General features: G+C 35.8%; 1 protein-coding gene across 4 annotated transcripts in view; it reads right to left on the reverse strand.

The window, feature by feature from the left end:
* KNDC1 (kinase non-catalytic C-lobe domain containing 1) overlaps positions 1 to 20,437 on the reverse strand; it is a 69,574-nt gene that overhangs the window by 16,698 nt on the left and 32,439 nt on the right. For 2 of the 4 annotated variants that reach the window (XR_012995429.1, XM_076338817.1), the window contains exons 7-17: positions 14,126 to 14,240; positions 10,915 to 10,986; positions 10,751 to 10,812; positions 8,350 to 8,508; positions 7,919 to 7,996; positions 7,216 to 7,309; positions 6,876 to 7,038; positions 5,937 to 6,781; positions 5,688 to 5,832; positions 3,878 to 3,969; positions 1,450 to 1,853 (exon numbers count right to left, since the gene is read on the reverse strand). Coding sequence is in view for 3 of the 4 variants with exons in the window: in XM_076338817.1 (XP_076194932.1) it covers positions 1,450 to 1,853; positions 3,878 to 3,969; positions 5,688 to 5,832; positions 5,937 to 6,781; positions 6,876 to 7,038; positions 7,216 to 7,309; positions 7,919 to 7,996; positions 8,350 to 8,508; positions 10,751 to 10,812; positions 10,915 to 10,986; positions 14,126 to 14,240 (2,229 nt within the window). In the remaining variant the exon portion in view is untranslated. The remainder of the gene's footprint in view (positions 1 to 1,449; positions 1,854 to 3,877; positions 3,970 to 5,687; positions 5,833 to 5,936; positions 6,782 to 6,875; positions 7,039 to 7,215; positions 7,310 to 7,918; positions 7,997 to 8,349; positions 8,509 to 10,750; positions 10,813 to 10,914; positions 10,987 to 14,125; positions 14,241 to 20,437) is intronic. The other 2 variants (XM_076338818.1, XM_076338819.1) reach the window with 2 other exon arrangements.

Genomic DNA, 20,437 nt, shown 5'->3' on the forward strand with positions numbered 1-20,437 from the left:
GGAAATGGCCTCAAGTTGCGGCAGGGGAGGTTTAGATTGGATATAAGGAAAAATTTCTTTACTGAAAGAGTGGTGAAACATTGGAAGAGGCTGCCCAGGGAAGTGGTGGAGTCCCCATCCCTGGAGGTATTTAAAAGACGTGTAGATGAGGCGCTTAGGGACATGGTTTAGTGGGCATGGTGGTGTTGGGTCGACGGTTGGACTCGATGATCTTAGAGGTCTTTTCCAACCTCAATGATTCTATGATTCTATGATTAAGGAGCAAAAAAAAAAAAAGTAGAACATCCTCAGTGATTCAGGCTTTAACTTGCCTAATAACAGAAAAATAGTTATGTTTTTTTACTGAAAAATGAAGTGAAGTCACAGTGCTTCAAAAAATGAATGCAAATAGATCCATTGAGATTTAAACTGGCTATCTGGAAACAAAGAAGTCTAGATCGTGTTCTCAGCTGTTCAGTTCTACTTTGCCAAGGTCACTTAAAAAATAAAGCAACAAATTCAACCAACTGCCCATAGTAAGGAAATCCGCAAGAGCAGTGCAACTCCTGCTTCATCTTTATTAAACATGTACCTAGCAGAAATAATAAGGATACACAAACTAGACAACTAACCATTCTCAGGGACACAAAGATTCCAGGTGTCCCTATACTAATAGGTCTTCCAGTATTAATAACTCATTTACTTAAATTTTTCCTTTTCCTTCCCATGAACCAGCTCCAACTATGTAGATTTCTACAGTTTCATATTTTATCCTTACTCTGTGGCTTTGGCGTTGAAATATTTACAAAAACATTCACAAACTGCAGCTTGTTATAGATAGGTGCACAAATATAAAAATTAAGTAAATGGGATCAATATAATCTTTAAGGGAATGGAAGACCTTGCTAATCTAAAACAACCCACCCCCGTGCCCATGCTCCCCCATGTCCCTCAAGCTGCTTAAAAGGCACAAGGCTGCATTCATCATGATGATTAGCCATCTCCAACAGAAGACGTGAGCAAATAACTGCCATTCTGCTGGCAAATGGTGCGAAGCTGTCAGGGAATTCATGGTGACCAAGGAAAAGGGCTCAGAGCACATGACAAGGAGGACTTCTTGAGAGCTTGTGATACACACCAGTCATAGCCATTCTTAGCTCTTTTCTATAATATTACCACCGTGGGGTTAGTGCATACGGCAGACGGTATTTTTCTGGTCAACTTCAGGAAGAGAAGGTGGGTTGTAGGTCAGTGATTATTGATTTCACATCAGTGCTCTTTATTTTGGAATACTACCCTTACCCTGCTTTATTGGTAAGACATCACAAATTCTGAGGATTTTAAAACACTTAAGAATCAGTATTTAAAAGAAGAAAGGGGGTTTCAACTCACTATGACACAATAAATATTATCGTACTTTTAACCAGCAAGTAAAGAGGTATCTTAATGATTTTAAATCAATGTACTCACCACTTTTTTAGCATCTATACTTTGTGACTCACTTGATTTCTGCTTTCCAAGGGTTTTCATGTAACTATGAACTTCTGAATCAAAACATTCAGCTCCATAAAATGCACTGCTCCAACCAGGACTACAGCTATGAAAGTCAGGTAGATTGGGAGACACAAGGTAGCTGTTTCCAGCTATCTTTATTATGGTCTCTTCCTCTGGCTCTCTATTTTCTTCTGTAAAGCCTGGACCAATACAACAGCCGTTGCTTTGTAAACATTGCCCCTTTTTTTCTATAGGGATAGTATTCTGCAGCCTCAATTCTTTTTTGAAATTATCCGAAGGTGACTCATCAAAATCCATTTCAGCTAATGATGTATTTATCATAGGCTCAGCCTTCACATCAAAGGTTGCTTCCCCTTCTCCTAAAGAGGGTGTACGGGGGGGAAAGAAATAATGGTCATGTGCTATGATGCATGCTTTGTTGAACTTAAACACTACACATACAAAATACAGTTATGAGACTACCTATGCCCTCTAACAGTAGTGTTAGATGCTTGTTTTGGATCTGTGCTTTCTTTTTCTCAACTACATATTGTAAAATGATGAAGGTTAAAGACACTTCAGAACTATTAAGCTTTGGTCAATACATTTCTGAAAATTACAAAAATGTTCTGCGCATATACAACAAACATTTAAACAAGGCATAGTGCAGAAGCTTTAAAACAAAAGTTAAGTACGTCAGACCTGTGCAAGCATTAGTAAAAAGCTTAGCTCTTGAGGTTTTTTCCATCCATAAGTCTTGAAGCTTTTATTCCATACATAGAGGGCAAGAATACTTGATACAGCCAAAGGGGACACAGATGTTAGACTTTCTACTCCTATAGGACTCACTCCCTTGAGCTATGATGGGACTTCTTTGCAGTTATTATGGTTACTACCAACCTTGAGGGACTGAGGCGACAGTCAAAGGTTGGTATGACGCTGACAGGAGCTTTTATGCCTGCCAGAAGTCTCCCTTTTCACTTGAACAACCCTCCAGGGCTTAGATATGCCACCCTGGAGTCAAATGGACCTAAATTACTGGTGCAAAGAAATCACATAGCCCATGGGAAAGTCTGGCTCTACATTTGCAATCATTCTGAGCCAAAATGGAAAATTGTAACATAGAATGACAGCAGTCAAGTGCAAACTTATAAATTTATGTTTTGCCATAAAAGTTAACAATGTAGGGGTATAAGCCATTCTGTAAAGAATACATGGTTTAACTTTGCTCAAAACAGAGAAGTAACCAAGTTTAAATGCTGAAACTTGGCTGAACTATCTTGAAAGAAAATGAAATACTGATACAACAGCAACCAAATACAACCTGTCCATGAATACACCAAGCCTAGAAAGGGTAATGGTTTTGTTATAATAATGGGATTTAGCAGTCCCAGCTCAGTTTTGAGTTCAGTTACTGGAAGATGGAATATTTTGTAAACCTTCAATCACAAAGTATGCCAGGAAAAATGCAAAACGCACACTGAAGAAATACAAATAAACAATCCACTAATATAACCTCAATGACTGCCCTGAAACCGTGTCCTGTAACCAAGTCTGTGATCAAAAGGCAAACTTATCTTGATTAACAAATCATTTGACTCACTGTTCATTTTGCTATCTGTCTTTAAAAAGGCACTTCAGGGGATAGAATAGGGAAGTGGAGGAATTCCTGGGAGAGAGGTAAAAGACTATTCTTTTTTACCTGTTTGTGAAAACCCTTTTGATGAATAGTTAAAAATGCCCATTTAAATCCAAAAGCAATTCAGTTTCTAGATTTCTGTACAATTCCCGTCCCCAGAATTGTAAATAATTTTATTGACAATACCATTTTTTATTTTAATACCTTTTATTTATTTTACTGCCTAGCTTTGTTTTAATTGTGATAAGTGAACAAAGAAGGACCAGATCTGTTGCACAATCATCCTTCAATCAATCCTCAACTTCTTCAGTAACACCTAAGGAGTCACAAGCATTTTCTAAAGCTGTCCTCTCTGCCTAGCTAAGCTTGCTGTGTTGCATGGAGCTGACTCAGTATGATGATCCCCCTTCCCTCTCCCTACTTTAAAGCATGCCACTAGAACATCTACTGGATGAACACAAGAAAACCACATGTAGCAGTTAGGATTTTAGAAGTTTTTCAACAGACACATCTGTGTGAATAAAAGTTAGTAAAAGTAAATGAAACAGGCATCCCACTCTGTGACATTCGGTCATATGTAAGCTTCATATAAAAGACAACAGGTCCCCAAGGCATTGATAAAGTTCAGATTCACCGATAATGTTCATAAATGCTAAGGTGAGTGTTTTCCTGAAGACACACTCAAAGTGCTAACCTCTTAAAACTTGTGTCATTGATAGATTCCTAGCACACACAAAGATCTAGAAACATGAAGTCCCTTCTCACCCTCTGTCTGATCACTGCTTGCCAAAAAGCTATCAGATTTCTTCAGATCTTGGAATACTGTGCCACACTTTGAATCAGCTGCCTCAGTTATGCTGAAAATACAAGAAGATTAGGAAAAATTAATGTTTCATATACTTTTACATTTAAATCGGTAAAACGAGATCTTACAAATGACTCTACCATGTATGTGAAAGGTTTCATAGCATTTATCTACCTCCTGAAGTTTGCATGTTCAGCTTTAGTTGTGATTTTACAAGAAAAAAAAAGTTCAAATGGACATTAAAGCACACTGAGTAAGAGACAGAGATTTTCCTTTACAGCATTTGGCAAAATTCCAACAGAAGTATCAGAACACATACAAACAGAAGGCATAACTCCACGCATAACTTAGACTGCAAATTACTGTAAAGGGTTTTCCATTCAGGATTCAACCTCTGGATAACAGTCTAAGTCATCCCTAATAAGAATAATCATAATTTTAAGTCAAAGAAGGTAACAATTAAAAACTGCTATATTCTTTGTCTAAAGAATGTTAAGTAAGCAGTGTCTCAGAGATATTCTGAGGCAGTTCTTGTGTGTGATCTAAAAGCTAGACCTGTATTTTTATACTGGATAATAAATAATGATTTCCTTTTCACTACTGCTTTCAAAAACTTTACTTTGTAACAAAAGTTCATATGAAGAGGTCATCCTCTATATATCTCTGTAATTCAGCTGCAACAGCTCAAGTTTCTCCTACCACAACATTCAACTCTGGGGAATTAAGAGCCTAACCTCCAACCAGTTTTCAATGGCTCCTTAAAAATCCCAACCCAAATGGGAAATAGGCCAGCATGTCAGGGTCTGACATCTGGAGGTTGTAGTCTGTTCTCTCTGAAACTTGCTGTAGGGATAATATATCTTTTAACACTGAAGTTTTTCTAGACGGTATCTACCAAGCTTCTTTGTCAAAACTTCCAATTTGTAGTTCCAGACCACGACAGACAAAGAAAACATACATAACTTCCACATATAAATTGATTACTGTTTACAATAGCCTTTAGTAAGAAGCTTTTATAAGTGTGCTGCATTTGGAGGCTGCAATAAAATAAAAATGGTTTTTATTATTTTTCAGGTAAATACATCATTGAAGATGAAATAGTAAAAAAGAGCAATTAAGCTGGTGTTTTCTCACTTAACAGGCTACTTACAAAAGATTGCCAGGAAAAACATTGGGTCAAACTAAATCAGTTAAGTAAAACATTACTAGCAAAGCTAAATTAATTTCCTTGTTCTTAGGTGTGAATAGAACAAAAGGATGTATAAAGAACTAAACTCAAATAGAATAAGCAAACTGAACAGTAAGAACAATATATTTCACTTCTGATTGAACAGCGTCTTTCTAACAAGACTGTGAAGTTCTCCATCGATGGATGAAAACAATATTGATCAGAATTAGGTCTCCATTATTCAGTTATCCTAAGATGGAGTTACAGACAAGCTCAATAGAAAATATTTTCTGCTAATCCATTAAGCACTATTTGCTATGGGGAAGGTCATGAAGTATCTAATAGGCTGGGAAATTAACAGTTGGCAGGAAACAAGTAAAGATACCCAAAGAGAAGCAGCATATTGGGGACACTGGGACATGGGACATTGGGACATGGTTTAGTGGGCATGGTGGTGTTGGGTTGATGGTTGGACTCGATGATCTTAGAGGTCTTTTCCAACCTTAATGATTCTATGATTCTATATCCTTTCCTGCTTCTAGGAGGTAGGGAGAAAAACATTAAATTGAACTGTAAGAAGGAAAAAGTTCAAAAACACTTACCATAAATGTGAAGGTCTTTCTCCATTTACTACCTGATAGAGATTCTCCAGTAATTTTTCATCCCAGTAGAGGTCACAGAACTTCTCACAAATTGTATCAGAGAACATACCAAACTTAATTTCCTTTAAGTTTAAAATGAAGTTACCTTGTTTAAAAAAAGAAACAAACAAAAAAAAAAGAGAAAAAAGACATTACTAACAATAATCTTACACATCAATGATAATTATATACAGAAGAAAATGTACATACCCATATCAAAAACTTCAACTCCATTCTCTAGATAGCCATCAAATGCAAACTCCTCTTGTATAAGATGAACCACTTTCTGTAGTAAAGTGTCACTTGTGCTGTTCTGCTGGGGCAGGACTTCAACATCAAAGAAATGAGAATTGTCTTGATTCACTGAGGTACATGGTGTGTGTTCTTGTTCAGTGAAAATACTGTCTACACTGGTACCACACTCGATTTCTTGGCAGTTGGTTTGAATACCTGGTTTACTTTTATCAAACGTGTTCTGTGTACTAGTAGTCTCACAGTTTTGCACTTTGCAAAGGGAGGCATCATTTTCTGCTTGTGTGCTCATTTTATAACTTGCAATAGTACTTGAAAGTAGCACTGGCAAACTATGATAGCAATCATAAGCAATTCTTGAACGAAGAGGTTTATTTGGTATTTGCTCTGATACAGCTAAATGTATTGGCACAAATGTCAAAACTCTTTTCTCCGAGTCCTGTTTGAGAATGATGTTATTTATATGAAGAAAATTAGGAGATGTAGGGCAAGCTAAGGAGCTTGAAGGAACTTCAGCTAAAATGCTCTTTTCCTGTAGAATATGTGAGGAATCAGATGGTGATGGTAACATAACTATAGAAGTAAATGCATTGCCTGACTTTTGCTCTTCTGAAGATACCTGGGATGAGTGGCCTGGAACTTGTAAATCACACTCGGCTATTTCAGGTGCAGTTTCAACAACATCTGTGTCCTCAGTACCATAGCTTTTAGAGTCTTCTATATATCCTGATTTGTTGTGGTTGTTGCGTTTTTCTTTTCTTGTTCCTTTCTGGAATTGCTCAGAAACTGGTGTGTGAACCTCTCTGAAAAGGAACAAAGAATTTTTTTGAGGACAGTTCCAGTAGATTTAACAATGAAGTCTGAAGTTTAACTTATTCTGCTTTAGGATATACTAACTTTGTTAGATGTGCATTTTGTTGCAGAATAATAGGCTTAAAGTGAGTTGCAGGAGAGGTGAATGCAACCGGCAATGTAGCTTTCTCACAATTTAGAGAAATCTGGCATGGTACTGGTCCTTTAACTGCTACAAGTTTACTTTCACTGTTAATAGGCACAAATCCTAAAAACAAAAACACAGTTAGAAAGATGAACAATATGTAAAATATAAATGCAAGGTAAATAACAATCAATTTAGATAAAAAAAAATAATTGTGTACCTGACTGAGAAAATCTTACATGGAGAACTGATCTAGAGAATATTAAAACAAAGTAAACATGTCAGAGTCTGACTGCTTACCTAGACTTGACTCTGAAGGGTCCATTTCATGGCTTTCATTTTTAAATTCAAAAGCAACATGATCTTGAGAAGAGATTACTTCTTCCTCAACAGCCTAACAATAAAAATTAAAGTCCAAACTAAATTTATTAGCATTTTCTTTTTTTAAATTCTGCTCAGAACATTACTACCAACCCAATATAAACCTAGAGTTTTAGGATTTTCAATTTCTCTAACCTGCAAAGCAGCAACCTAGTCATGCCGAGGTGGAGAATTAAAACAAATGACACACAAAACTCTAAGGACCGATAGAACTGTTTGGAAATCTTGATAACCCTCTGTTTCAAATCAGAACTTTTAGGTAATCGAAGTTTTGAACAAAGTCAGTTCCATGGATTGACTGAACACTGCGTCAATTACATATTAATGTCTTTTGTTCTGATAAGAGGGGTGGCAAATGAAAGAGAGATTATGAAATTAAGTCACTGGTTCTTCTTACTTCTGAGCTCTCACCCATGCAGATTGTGGAGTCAGGGCACCAAAATCTGGGGAGTGACCACTCCAACAGCAAGAACAAGAAAAAAGCAATACTTAAAGACTACTTGAAAACTTTAAAAAGAAGAGAACAAACTTAACTATACTTGCAGGGGCCAAAAATCTTACTGGAATACGATTTACAGAATTAATTGAAAAAACGTAGAGAATTAAAAAAGGTGGCTCTTACCTTAAAGACAGATTTATTCAACAATGCCAAAATATTTTTGCTGTTTATACCTTGTTCAAGTAAATAACGATCGCATGTCTAAAAAAAAAATTTTGAAAAATCATAATTTTCAGTCAGTAAATAAGTTTTCATGAAGTGAGGTATTCTTGGACAAGGACAAAGTCAAGATAGTCAATTAGAAGTAATCTAAGTTTAAGAAGTCTTATGAATCTATTCAGAGTACCTTACTGACAGTTTCAATATAAATTAAAAACCCACCCCTCCGTGTCCCTAGGGAGGTAACTTTAAAAACAAACCCCAAAGTGACTGGTTATCATTTAATTAGATATCAGTCTATTACCAAAAATAAATTAGTATTCTGATATTCAGATCACTAAAATGAGACTTTAGACATAACTAAATTTCACATAAAATTGCCTAAATCTAGTAACCTTAATTGCATCAGCTAGAGAAGGTCTTTCTTCAGGGTTTTTTCTTGCCATATCCAGAAGAAGTTTTTTTAATTTTCTTGGCAACGCTAGTTTGTGACTTGGTGGAACAGTGTATTTTGCAGCCATCCACAGAACTGCAGCAACACCATAAACGCAAACCTATTGGTATAACGTAAGAGACAGGAAAGATGTAAAGAGACTAAAACAAGCTTCCACTTCAAAATCAATTCCAGCAAGTTATCCCAAAATTCCCCTCATTCCCTGCAAAGAGGAGCTTCCAAACTACAGATCACATTTGGCTTTTGAAGATGCTGATGAAAATCCCAGCCCATTTCAAAAACTAGCTGTTATGCACACAGGGCCAATAACAGTAGCTAATTTTCTACTGTTAGAGCAACAGACATAATTTGTCTTATGCTTTGTCTAGGAAAATTATTCAGGAAAAAAAGTGTTTTTAGAACCATTTTGAAGAATTCCTTCCTCATGTAAAAACTTAGATTGCTCCAAGCCTTAGAGTCCTACCATAAAATCTGGCCAGCCACAATTTACTTAAAAAAGGTCATGATAATTCAGGAAGTAAATGGCACACAGTAATTACAAGCTACCCAGTACAAGTCATATTTTACAGAGATTACACTTATCAGAAGAACGAGGTACTGCATATTTATTTTAGCAATTATTGTGCTACCTGCAGCTAGCCCAATTGAAGTTGCCATGATGAGGGACCTTGAAAAGTACTCGATCTTCACAAGCTTACTTGTTTTATTTGAAGAATTACAATTTTCAGACAGAGCCAGATTTAGTATACTTAATGCTTAGTTTACATATGTTAGCATGTACTACAAATGCAATTTTGACCAAGTTAAAGCACCATGCTTCTTCACATTGCCTCTGAAAGGTATTAAAAAGGCTCAAGGGACAGAAACCTAAGCACAGGACTAAATAATGTGGTCCTATAAAACAATGTTTTCTAGCACTCTTCTGAGCAAAGTGAACAGCAATGAACACAATGTAACAAGGAAGTTCACTGTAAAGAAAATAACCTGTGAACCATTTGAACTGTTGAACAAAAGCTACTAATAGGTACAAAAATATCTGAAATAGGAGAAAGCAGCTCCACCAAAACAAAAAAATTTTCTTGCCCTTAGGCTCAGGATTCCAAGACGTCAATGGGATCACAATTTTAACCTAAATTTATTTATTTAGGAAAAATTTGCCATCCAATCTAGCATATCCTTCAAAAACATTCCTTTTACTGAGGTAGTACAGTTATTGTGACTGGCACTACACAGTCTTGATTCCCATACCATAATTCTAACTAAATGTTCATAACAACCAAAAAGTTAAACAAATATCAGGAAAAAGCCAAAAAACAGGTCAGCCTATTCTATATATAATGTTGTAGAAAAACAAGGAAAAAGAGATTACTTCAGATTTTCCAAAGAAAAAGCAAAAAGACTTTAGGATTATTAATTTCTACTCTATGGTGAAACTGCTGTATTATATTTCAGGGTTAGTTTAAGTTTCTGAAGCCTTTGAAAAACCTGCACGTTGGATCAAAGCAATTTAAGAAGAAAGAGCAACTTTAAAGAAGATGACGTATAAACATTTTCTAGTTACAGGTAATTTTACAGAAAGTCAAACTCTGTCTTTAGTAGATTTTTAATGAAGGGTTTTTTTTTTTTCTGATTCATGACTATTATGTCTAATTTTAAAGGACTCACGTGGTACAAGGTACATATTAGCTAACCTCTTTTCTTCTTACATAATAGGAAGGTCCGTAAATTCTGTTTTCCCCACTCCTAAGATCACTGTGGTACAGTATGCAATTCAGATGCAGTTGCAGTGCAGACAAATACTCACCCGCTATTTATTAACATTTTTATCACCTTTGGTCTGAAAGCTCCTTATGGCTTATACCTATAGCAAAAAGCTCTAGAAAAACTGTATTGGTAAGAGACATAATTCATAGTGCTCCCATAGTAAAAGTACGCTGATAGTGATATTTTTACCCAATCTTCCAAATAAGATTAATGTTTGGGCTTTAGCCTACACAGTCTAAATTACTGATCTTAATGTGACCTCCAGAACATGAAAACATGACTTCAAAGTCTGTCTTATTGCTAGCAAACTGAAAATAATTAAGCCTTATGGAAAACTATTGAATAACAGATTTTTGGCAGTTACTCCAACAATTTTGAAAGGCAAAATTATTTTTTCAAAGCAACTAATTTTATGGGAGATCAATATATTAAAAACCACAGATAACAAAGAAATATTGGGAGAAATGAGAAACATTATCAGAATCTTAGAAGAGTTTAGCTTTCTTCTTCGAGCAGCAGAGGAATACCAACTGTCCTTTGATAAAATACATAGCAACCTACATAACCTACCACATTACCTTCTCAGTATTCACATCCTCCTCTTCAATTTCAGGAGCTAAATAAAATATATCACAAGATTCTAAATGAGAAAAGAAACCAGAAAGAAAAGGTAAGATATTTTCTTTCTTCTCCACTTCCCCCCAAAAGAAATAAAAGCAGAGCACGCAAGGTATTAGTTTACCTTCAGCTTTTGGAGCAGCAAAGAGGATACTTCCATGGCAGTCAATCAGCACGGAGTCCAAACATAAGACCACTGCAAAACAAGCCACAAAAGGGCAAGGCATAATGAATATCTGTTCTTGTAACTATTTGACACTAATAAAAATACATTAAATAATTTAAAAAATAATTTGCAACGTCAGCAATTACCCTACGATAAATGATGCTTTAAACAACACTAAAGCTAGAACAGACATCACCCAATAAAGAGACAGTAGATGCGTAATCACCCAAAGCAATTCCTGCAGATAACAAAGTAAAACAAAATGGGATTGCAATAAGTAAAAGGGCTTTGAATACCAGAAGTTTATTCTCTTTATACCCAGCATTGAAAAGGAAGGCCAAGAAAGGAACAAAGCAAAAAAAGAAATACGACAGCTTGATGTACTCCAGTCTTCCCACAAGGTACCAATAAAAGACAGTCGATTTATCTTAAGCATTTAATCTCTCCTCTCTTCCCTCCTCCAACGCCACCAAAATACAGGGTCATTATCTGGAGACAGCTGAGACATTATGTGGCCAGATCCAGAACTCCTCTAGGTGGGATAGGATACAGAGTTCAGTTTTGCACAAATAGTTATAATCACACACACTCTCCCACTGAAGAAGTGTTAGGCAGATTAGTATTTGCAAGGCCCTGAAATTTTCCATATTTAGGAAAGAAATAACTGACTTCTAAAACTATTGTAAATGATCTGAGGTCTTCAGGAACCTAATGTTAAGGTCATGAGATCATGTTATATAAATTCAATGATGAAAAACTTGTGGTAAGACTGTGTTTATCTGTTTGATATCTTCAAAGCACACCGTGATTTAACATGTTTCAATATAATAAGCCAATTGGCTAGCAATGTAGTCCTGCCTTTGTAGACTACCATCAAATACGTTGTTTTCTTAATAAAAAGAGAGTACTAGGAGGATAGATTCTTACATTAAATTAAATAAGAGGTTAAAACATTAAATTTATTAATTATTAAATAAAATATTAAAGACATCTAAGAGTAAAACAAATATTAATTTATTATTAAATAACAAATTGAAGAGGTCTAAGAGAGAAAAATAAAGTAAGGAAAAAAAAGGCAATCATCCTTTTGCTTTTGTAGTTACCTGTACAAAACACATCTAAAGCCATTAAATTGTTCACTATGCTTAATGTAAATAAAGGCTTGCCTACTACCTTCAATAATATTTAAGCTGGACCTGAACTATGTGTCTTGAAAAGCAAAGCTTTCCTGAACAGGAACCTTTACTAGTTATTTCTGCAGAGGCAGCTCCCCTGAGAGCTCTTCATGCTCACTATCTTTGCTTCTCAAGAGTTAACGCCTCTGGTCCTGAATCTGCAACACAGTTCACACAAACCAGATCTCAACGAGCTCAGTACAACATGAGAATTCTCACCTGGGTTCTCCAAAGCGCCGGTGAACAACATGTAAGCAACATCCTCTGATAAGAGGAGAGGAAATCAGTAAAGTCTCAATGGAGGGTACAAACAACTTTTGTAGCAGGATTGAATTAAAAAAATACATGAAGAGGCTAGCTTTGGAATATGTTTTCTTACCCACAAAATTTCTGCTTAGGATAATCAAGGAAGGATTTGGAGGAAAAGGCTAAGTGAATAAATAATAAATAATCCAGCTGTTCCGCATTTCATATATTTAGCTATGACTCATCAGCTACCAATCTTACTCTACCAGTGTTAAGACAAAGGATATTTTAACAAACACTTTATATGGTATCAGCTTCACCTTTAATAAGTTAATATTATTCAAAAGGAATGCCAAGAGAATTTTATGTGTGTGTGCGGGCACTGAAGTAGTAACACCACTGTAAGTCATTCCACAATGCACAATTACTCTCAGAACAGGTAGAGAATCCTCTGGCAGAAATATTCTAAATCTGAAAACAATATTCAACTTCAAGGTAGCTTTAGTTGTCAAATACAGAATTTTAAGTAAGGTCTCTTCCATTTAGTGGTTTGTATCATTATGTCCACTTTTACAGGCTACATAAGGTTCAGATCACAACTCAGTCTTTAGTATTTTGAAGACTTATGCATTCTGGGTACATGTAAGTATGGTAACAGAGGCTGGCTAGGCATATTAAATTAGAATCTGAGACATTATGTGCAGTTGTTTGAAACTTTCACAAACATTAGGAACATGCTATGAGGCTGAAATAATCCTTCCATGGCAAAGTATATCAAATACTTAGTTTTAAGGGTAACATTGCTTAAAGTACTTAGAAATCTCCATTTATTTTTTAACAGTTTTATATCATAAAAGATAAAATAGCTGAAGCTGAAAACCAAAGAGAAGCAGTAAGTTTTCTGTACCTTACTATCCAATTGTTTATATTCAGTTACAGACTTCAAACTCATCCCTGTCCAAACCCTCAAAAGCAGGCTTTTTAAATCAAGAAAAAGGAAAGGCAGGGTGGTGGTGGTGGTGGGAACCTCTGCTCTGTTTATCAGAACTGCTACAGATTTATTATTAGTATAAGCTAAACCAACATTCAGAATGCCTATGGAAATTTAGGATGGTCTTCTCCCAAGTCACATACAACATATTCCAATTCTGTCAAAGGACAGTTCCCCGTTCCTCTCTCAGAAGTTGATTTCTGATAATTATTCTATAAACTGAAGCATAGGGAATGTGGAAGGAGTAATGCCATGACAAGACCCTGGGCGCTTTAAACTGACAAAGCCCTGTATTGTCAAAGATACGTCAGGAATCATTTGTCACAAAGAAATCCAGGCAAGAGAGGAAATTTTATGTTTACATATATATAAAAATTCTTTCCTCCTGCTTTCAAGATACAAGTCCCAAGTACTTTTCTTAAAAGTCACAGTACAGTTTCTCCATCCCCAAAATGTCTAAACGCAAAATTTGTTTCGCTGCTTGAAGTCATAAAGATGTTTCCCCTGCAAAAGCCAGAATAAAGCCAAAAACTCAGAATAAAGAGAAGACGTTCTTCTATATATGGAAGAAAACTCCAAATTGAGTAAAAATTCTAAGTCACAATTTAAGACAGTGAAGTTAGTTAGAAATATTGCCTATTATTTTTTCTGTACACAAAATGAAAGTCAAGGTATTTTGCATCAACAGAATAAAGAAAACATTAATACAGTGAACATAAATAACTAAGCAAATATTTTAAGATAATTAAGACTATACCTGGATAATTTATGCAAGTCTGCAGAGTACATAAACACTCGTGACATAATGCCCAGAGTTCATAGTCTTTCAGAGGTTTACCATACCAGGACAACAGGAGTTTTAGAGAGATCCACTGAAAAAAAGAGTGAGGATACAGAAAGTTATTAAAAATTATGACAAATCAAAAAGGTTTACTGATGCAATGAAAAAATAAATCCTAATACACATACAACACACTCACCGAAAAAGCATTAAGAAAAGGTATTTATTGCATTTGCCAGTAATGAACTAATAATTATTGAAAAAGCACTGCACAGTTAGCTGTTTAGATGAACCAGTAGTTTCTTAATTGCATAACAGAAGTGTAATTCAAGTGAGATTTCAGCAAGAATAGAAATGTTTCAAGAAAAGTGAGCTGTTTGGAAGCTCTTTCTTATCATACTAAGGAAAGACTCTTTTAGAACGTCAAAGATGACACATAATCATAGGGACACCACCTAGACTTAAAAACAAAAATCCAAGTGATCACCACCACCAACAAAAAAAAATCCCACATTCCAATCCTGATTTACACTGACAGTTGCATTACAAGTCTTACCTTAAAGATTTCATCAACATTTCTTGTTCTTCCGTGAAAGATGTTAACAATATTGACAGAATTAATGACAGGTTTACTTGAAGTCCAAGCATGTTGTTCTGTTTTTAATCATTGGCTGCTCAATTTGTAATAACAGCATTTGTTTTTCTGGCTATCAATTTAACTTTTGATACCCAGCATAATACCTTAATGTGATAAAGATACTGCTCCATGGAAACTTACTGTTCTTCAGAGAATCCATGTTTTACATTTTGACTTTTTTTTTTTTTTTTTAATATAAGAACTTGACATTGATAGTACTGCACAGACACCTTCCCAATCAAGCTGTGCTAATAGAAGAGCTTATCACTACTAGTGGCTCTTGACATCAGCTGGACTTTACGATCTCCATTCGTCTACCAAAGGAACAGTAAAAAATTCACCGTAGGCAGAAACCTCTGGGTTAGAGCAGACCCATCCAACTATTTTAAAAAACAGCACAGCACACTTTCTGTTGCATATGCAGCCCTAAGATAGTAAACTATCTCTAAATGTCAACTTTAGGCCATGCTGGGGAAAAGAACTACCAGAAGCAATTCAGGATTAACTCTGGAAAACAAACAAAACAAAACTGGAGCACAGGAGACAGAAACAAAAATTAAAACCTCTGAACTGTTCCGCTGTTTTTAGACACCTTTATATCCCAATCAACGTTTGTAAAATCTAAATAGACTAAGGGTCTCTCTCACACACAATGGTAGTGCACCATTACGTTTGACAAATCAGTCTCTGCACTGTCATTTACTGCAGTCAATTTTTCATGATCCTGGCTACGAAACACCCTTCAGTGAGGCACTACTTGGATATTATCATAAAATATGTAATGAACAGACTCCTGCATTAACTTTCATCAAGATCAACAAACAGAAATAGCTTCCTTGTGATCTATGGGGAGGAGAAAAAGAACCACATTGATGTCCGTAGCTGAAACTTTGTTGATAGTTTAATTTTTACCAGAAGACCTTCTCAAGTAACGTAATCCTTTGGGCTTGTCCTGTTTAAATATTCCTTGAAAGTGAACCAGAAAAACTATGAATTTTTAAACAAGATGTGCCAGCAAACGCACCTTTTGATTTACTTAAAATGTTTTATATTCTGCCTACTACCAACACACATAAAAATGAATTTGGTGCATTTATTCTCCTATCCTCCATTGTGGCAGATCACAAAAATTAGTAACTTCAGCGTAGACAGATTTGAAGCTAGGTAATAAGGTTAAGCTTCATTCTCAAATTTTGCTATCACCAGCATCCCAGAGTGCAAAATTCTTACATCAATGTGTTCCTTCATTATATCTAGAAAAGTAAGCTCTTGAACTGTCTGATAAAAAAAAACTTCAGTTACACAGCTGGAAGGAAGAGGTCAGATAGTCAAAAGAATGAATTAGTCTAGAGAACATTCAAAATAGAGCTTCATACTGTTTGATTACTACCCCTGATCAGTGCTGCGTTCCCCCCTCCATAGCATCCTGGTTCTCACATGCCTCAAATGTCTTTGCTCACAGACACTTTACAATGAAAGAAGCAGCCGAATCTTCAAATTTACCCTGCACAGCTGACACGAATGGAGAGAAATCAAAAGAGAAATTCCACAGACTGACTAGAACATTAAGAAGGTTTTGGGATTTGGGAATATTTTTGTTGTAAGTACACACCACTGCCACATGTTTCTCCCTAAGGGAATCCCCCCTCTTGAAGTTTACGTCCCTAGAGGCTCTAAAAGCTGCAGCGGAGAAAGATGGACTTCCTCTATCGCATATACAAATCACCTCTCACTTCAGGAGGTGACGAATGCCTAGCAAGGGGAAGAAGAATCTCTCACTAAACTGGAGACTGAAGTTAGTTGTACAGCAGAAAGCTGAAAGGTATTTCTCATCACTTCTGGGATATCCAAGCTCTCTAGAGGAAGAAAGAAATGACAAAGAGATTTAAGCACAGCAGGAAAACAGGAAAAAAAGCCTAAGAGCAGAAGCAAAAGTTTATGATAAGAAAGAAGAAAGTGTCAATGACAGATAACAAAATAGAGGATGAAAAGGCACCAGAAACTGAAATTCTGTTTCAGAAGAAAAAAGGATGCAGGAAAAGCAAATCTTAGCAGAAGTGAGAACCACTGCCATCCACAGGATGGCCAAACTAACCTGAGCCAGGAAAAAAAAGGGTGCAGTCTGGTTACAGGTTGGTGAACTTTATTTAAATGTATACCCTCATTGTTTCTCTCTGGCAAGCATCCTAAAGAAAGGTTAAATGTCAAATATTAATATTACTAGCTAGTATTCACATGCTAGATGTTCTCCTGTGATACTAATAACTGACTGCATTGCTATTGTCTTTTAGTATAATTCAAGTCTCTCCCCACCTTGATATATCAAAAGATTATTTTTATTCCTGAAAAGAATACCTGAGGTGGTCATTCTCCTAGTGTCCTAATTATTCCAAATGCTCACCTTCCTATACCAGAAACACAGAATTCTGGGAAGACTTCATCTGAAGACTGAGGGTTCATACCTGCTGGGGACTTGTTCTTCTAACATCTTGTAAAAGTTATCATGTACCTTGACTATATCGGATAAGACATGTTTCATCACACATTTACATCTGTGATGAAAAACATATGCAGTCTGGTTGAAATAATTTCCAAAGGAAAAACAATACACTTCTTAACCTAACATTATAAGGCAATTTTTATTTAAGCCTCAAAGCAGGTATTTTACGCGATGCACATTCAAACTCCACTGAGCCTGTTTATGTTTTGGTAAACATTTAAGTGTAAAACTCCCTTATTTAGGCATCTGTCTCAGGTTTGGTTGTTTTGTTTTGTTTTTTAACATGCAAGTGTCCAATTCATAGCTTTTCATTTCCTACAACTTCAAAAAAACCCAACTCAACCACCAAGAAGAAAAAATCTGAAGTGCTGGAAAACAGACAATTAAATTTTTTAGTCAAACCACCTGTAGCATGCGTTGTTTCTTAACTATCTATTCAGACACTTTAGCAAAGCAAGCTCAAAACAACTGTTCAGCATCCATAAGGCCTCAAGTCCACTTCATTTAAAGCATTAACATTAATATTGGTATAAAACATTTATTATCACCAGTGAAGTTGCACCAAAGAGCAAACAAAATTATAATCCAGTGTCTCTTCCTGAAATTTTTTCTTCTGTGCTCTAAACCAGACCTTTTCATAACAGAGATTATATAACCCAGTTTTTAAAATAAGAAAATGTTTTTCACTGCACAGAAATTTTGACAGAAAATATGAAAAAGCCACATGACTGATTATTGCCTATAGCTACATACTGGTGACATTTTGTTTTATGCCAAAAAGATTGCATTTTAAACCTCACTTGTTGAAAAAGTGATGTTTTTTCTTCAGTGCTGCAAAGATCATTTAACAGATCTTTTATTTCATTGTTGGTACCAGAATTGTAAAACCAAACTTTTCAAAGCATTCAGACTATGCCAACGTACTATATTTTATGAACACAATGCTGGCATGTTTTAAACAGCCAAAGCAAGCAAGATTTTCATTATTCTTTTCCTAGTAAGTACTATTCTGGGAATAGACAACTTTTCTTTCCTTCAAGTGTTATTTCCCCAGTGTTCAAGTGTCATTCTCTAGCTACATGGCTTTTCACTTCTCTCATGCTTGACTGGGTATGAATGACCAACAGAAGACAAATGTGTATATGCCAGGTTCCCGTTAACCCTTCCCATGTAAAGGCCACAGCATTTGAATCACAGAGAAACATTTAAAAGCATTAGAGATGAGACACACCTGATTGGAATGAAATTGGTTAGAGAAATAAAAGATCCCCACTCAAACTTGAAGTGAAAAATATTTATTTATGGCATGCAAAACTATAAAAATTACTAGGAAAACCCTCACAAGATACATTGCAGTAGCCAGACAAAAGCAAGCAAGTATTTTTAGTAATGCTTACTAGCAGTAAAGCACACAACATTAAGAAGCAGTGTTGCGGTATTAGAAAAATATTGTCCACTGGAGAAGTATTATTGACAGGTAAGAAAAACTGTCTGTTCTCCAGAGTAGACAAGGTTGATCTTCAACCGGATGGGACTGGTATTGCACTTTCTCTAAAGAACAAGAAATATTTAAAGAGATGCTAGAGATACTATTCTAAAAGCTCTATTTGCTGCAATCACGCTTATCCGTTATAGAAAATTAGTGAAAGAGCAGCGCTGTAAATCTTCTGAGGTGTCTTCCATTTAGCCCAGAAGATAGAAATCACATTAGTTGGGGCTTCACACTTTTTGTGCCTTTGCAGTTAATGAACAAACTCTCAGACTCAAGTTTTAGCTTCTTAAAAAAAACCCAAACATTTTTAGGTATTTGGTAAAATTCTGGCACAGGAAAATGAAAGGGAACTTGAAAGTGTACAGGGACATCAGTTGCAACTTTTTCACATAAGGGATAGCACAGTATGGCTTTATTTTTGCCATTGTCAGGAGGTAAGACAGAGGCAGAAACTGCTGTGTTTCAGAAGCCTGAGGAATAAAATGTATTTTCCAGAAGAGGAAAAAGAAGCTGAACACATTAACAGCCCGCCCTCTCCCCGTTCTCTGATAAGACTTATAATAGAGTCTGCCATACAGTTCAATGACTACTGAAAATTAATGACCCTCCTTCAGAAAATAAACAAAGATTACCAGGCTAGAAGCTCAGCATTTCAGGGAACAGACAGCCATTTCAGAAACCTAGGTGTTGCTCACAGATGTTGATATATTTAAATGCTTTTTTTCTCCCTACAGCAGTTAAATAATCAGAGTTCTTTTTTTTTTTTTTTTTACAACCAACTTAGAATTTTAACACGCTCTAAAGAGCATAATATTTTTATGTGGCAGAACCTGAACATTTGCTGGAATTGATTATTAAAAAAAGAATATACAGCATGAGTCTATCAAACTTTTCTTCTACTGAAAGCACAGCTATAAAACTCTGGTTTCATAGACAACAACCACCTCGCTGTCTTCATTTCAGATCATATGTATTACAACACTGCTTATTAGGGTAACTGGAATAATAGTTACGTTTTCTAATTCACTGTGATTGTCCTGTGAATTCAGTGGGAGCAGGATAACCTCACTTATACTAAGAGCCTACTTATTTGGGAGAATGAAATTCTGTTCAGGCTGAAAGAACACTTTATTTAAATTGATGATGAAATATTTGAAGAAAAAGAGGATTTCAAAAGAATGGCAGAATAACCTGAAAACATATTTTGGTTTACTTTTCTGTGTGCCAATCTCAAGTGCTGTTGCAGGAAAAGCAAACAGGACTTTGTTACAGCTTTTAAATCGTACAAGAATTTTGGGAAACTGTAATTCTGAGGAAGATTATTTTCGTGAAAGTATCTTCATGTACTCAGACTTAAACTGTTGTCCTGATAATCCAGTAAGGACAGAATATGGGTCTTATTTCAACAGATTTTTTCCTCCTTAAAGTAGAACTCCTAACGATACACTCAATTTATGTTCTTAAGCGATGGCAACTTATTCACCACACCTCTCTAGTTAACACGGAGGCTTAAGTAAGCCTACTTCCACCTCAAGGCAAGTGACTTAAGTGTGGTACCTTTATTTCTTTAAATGAAAAAAAAAATCCCCAAACTTAACAAAAAACCCAAAAACCCCAACAAACCAGCTGCAGTGGTTTTATAGTGGTCTGATGGCCTTA

Source organism: Aptenodytes patagonicus, chromosome 5 (assembly GCF_965638725.1).
Source record: "Aptenodytes patagonicus chromosome 5, bAptPat1.pri.cur, whole genome shotgun sequence".
In the NCBI taxonomy this organism is placed as follows: Eukaryota; Metazoa; Chordata; class Aves; order Sphenisciformes; family Spheniscidae; genus Aptenodytes; species Aptenodytes patagonicus.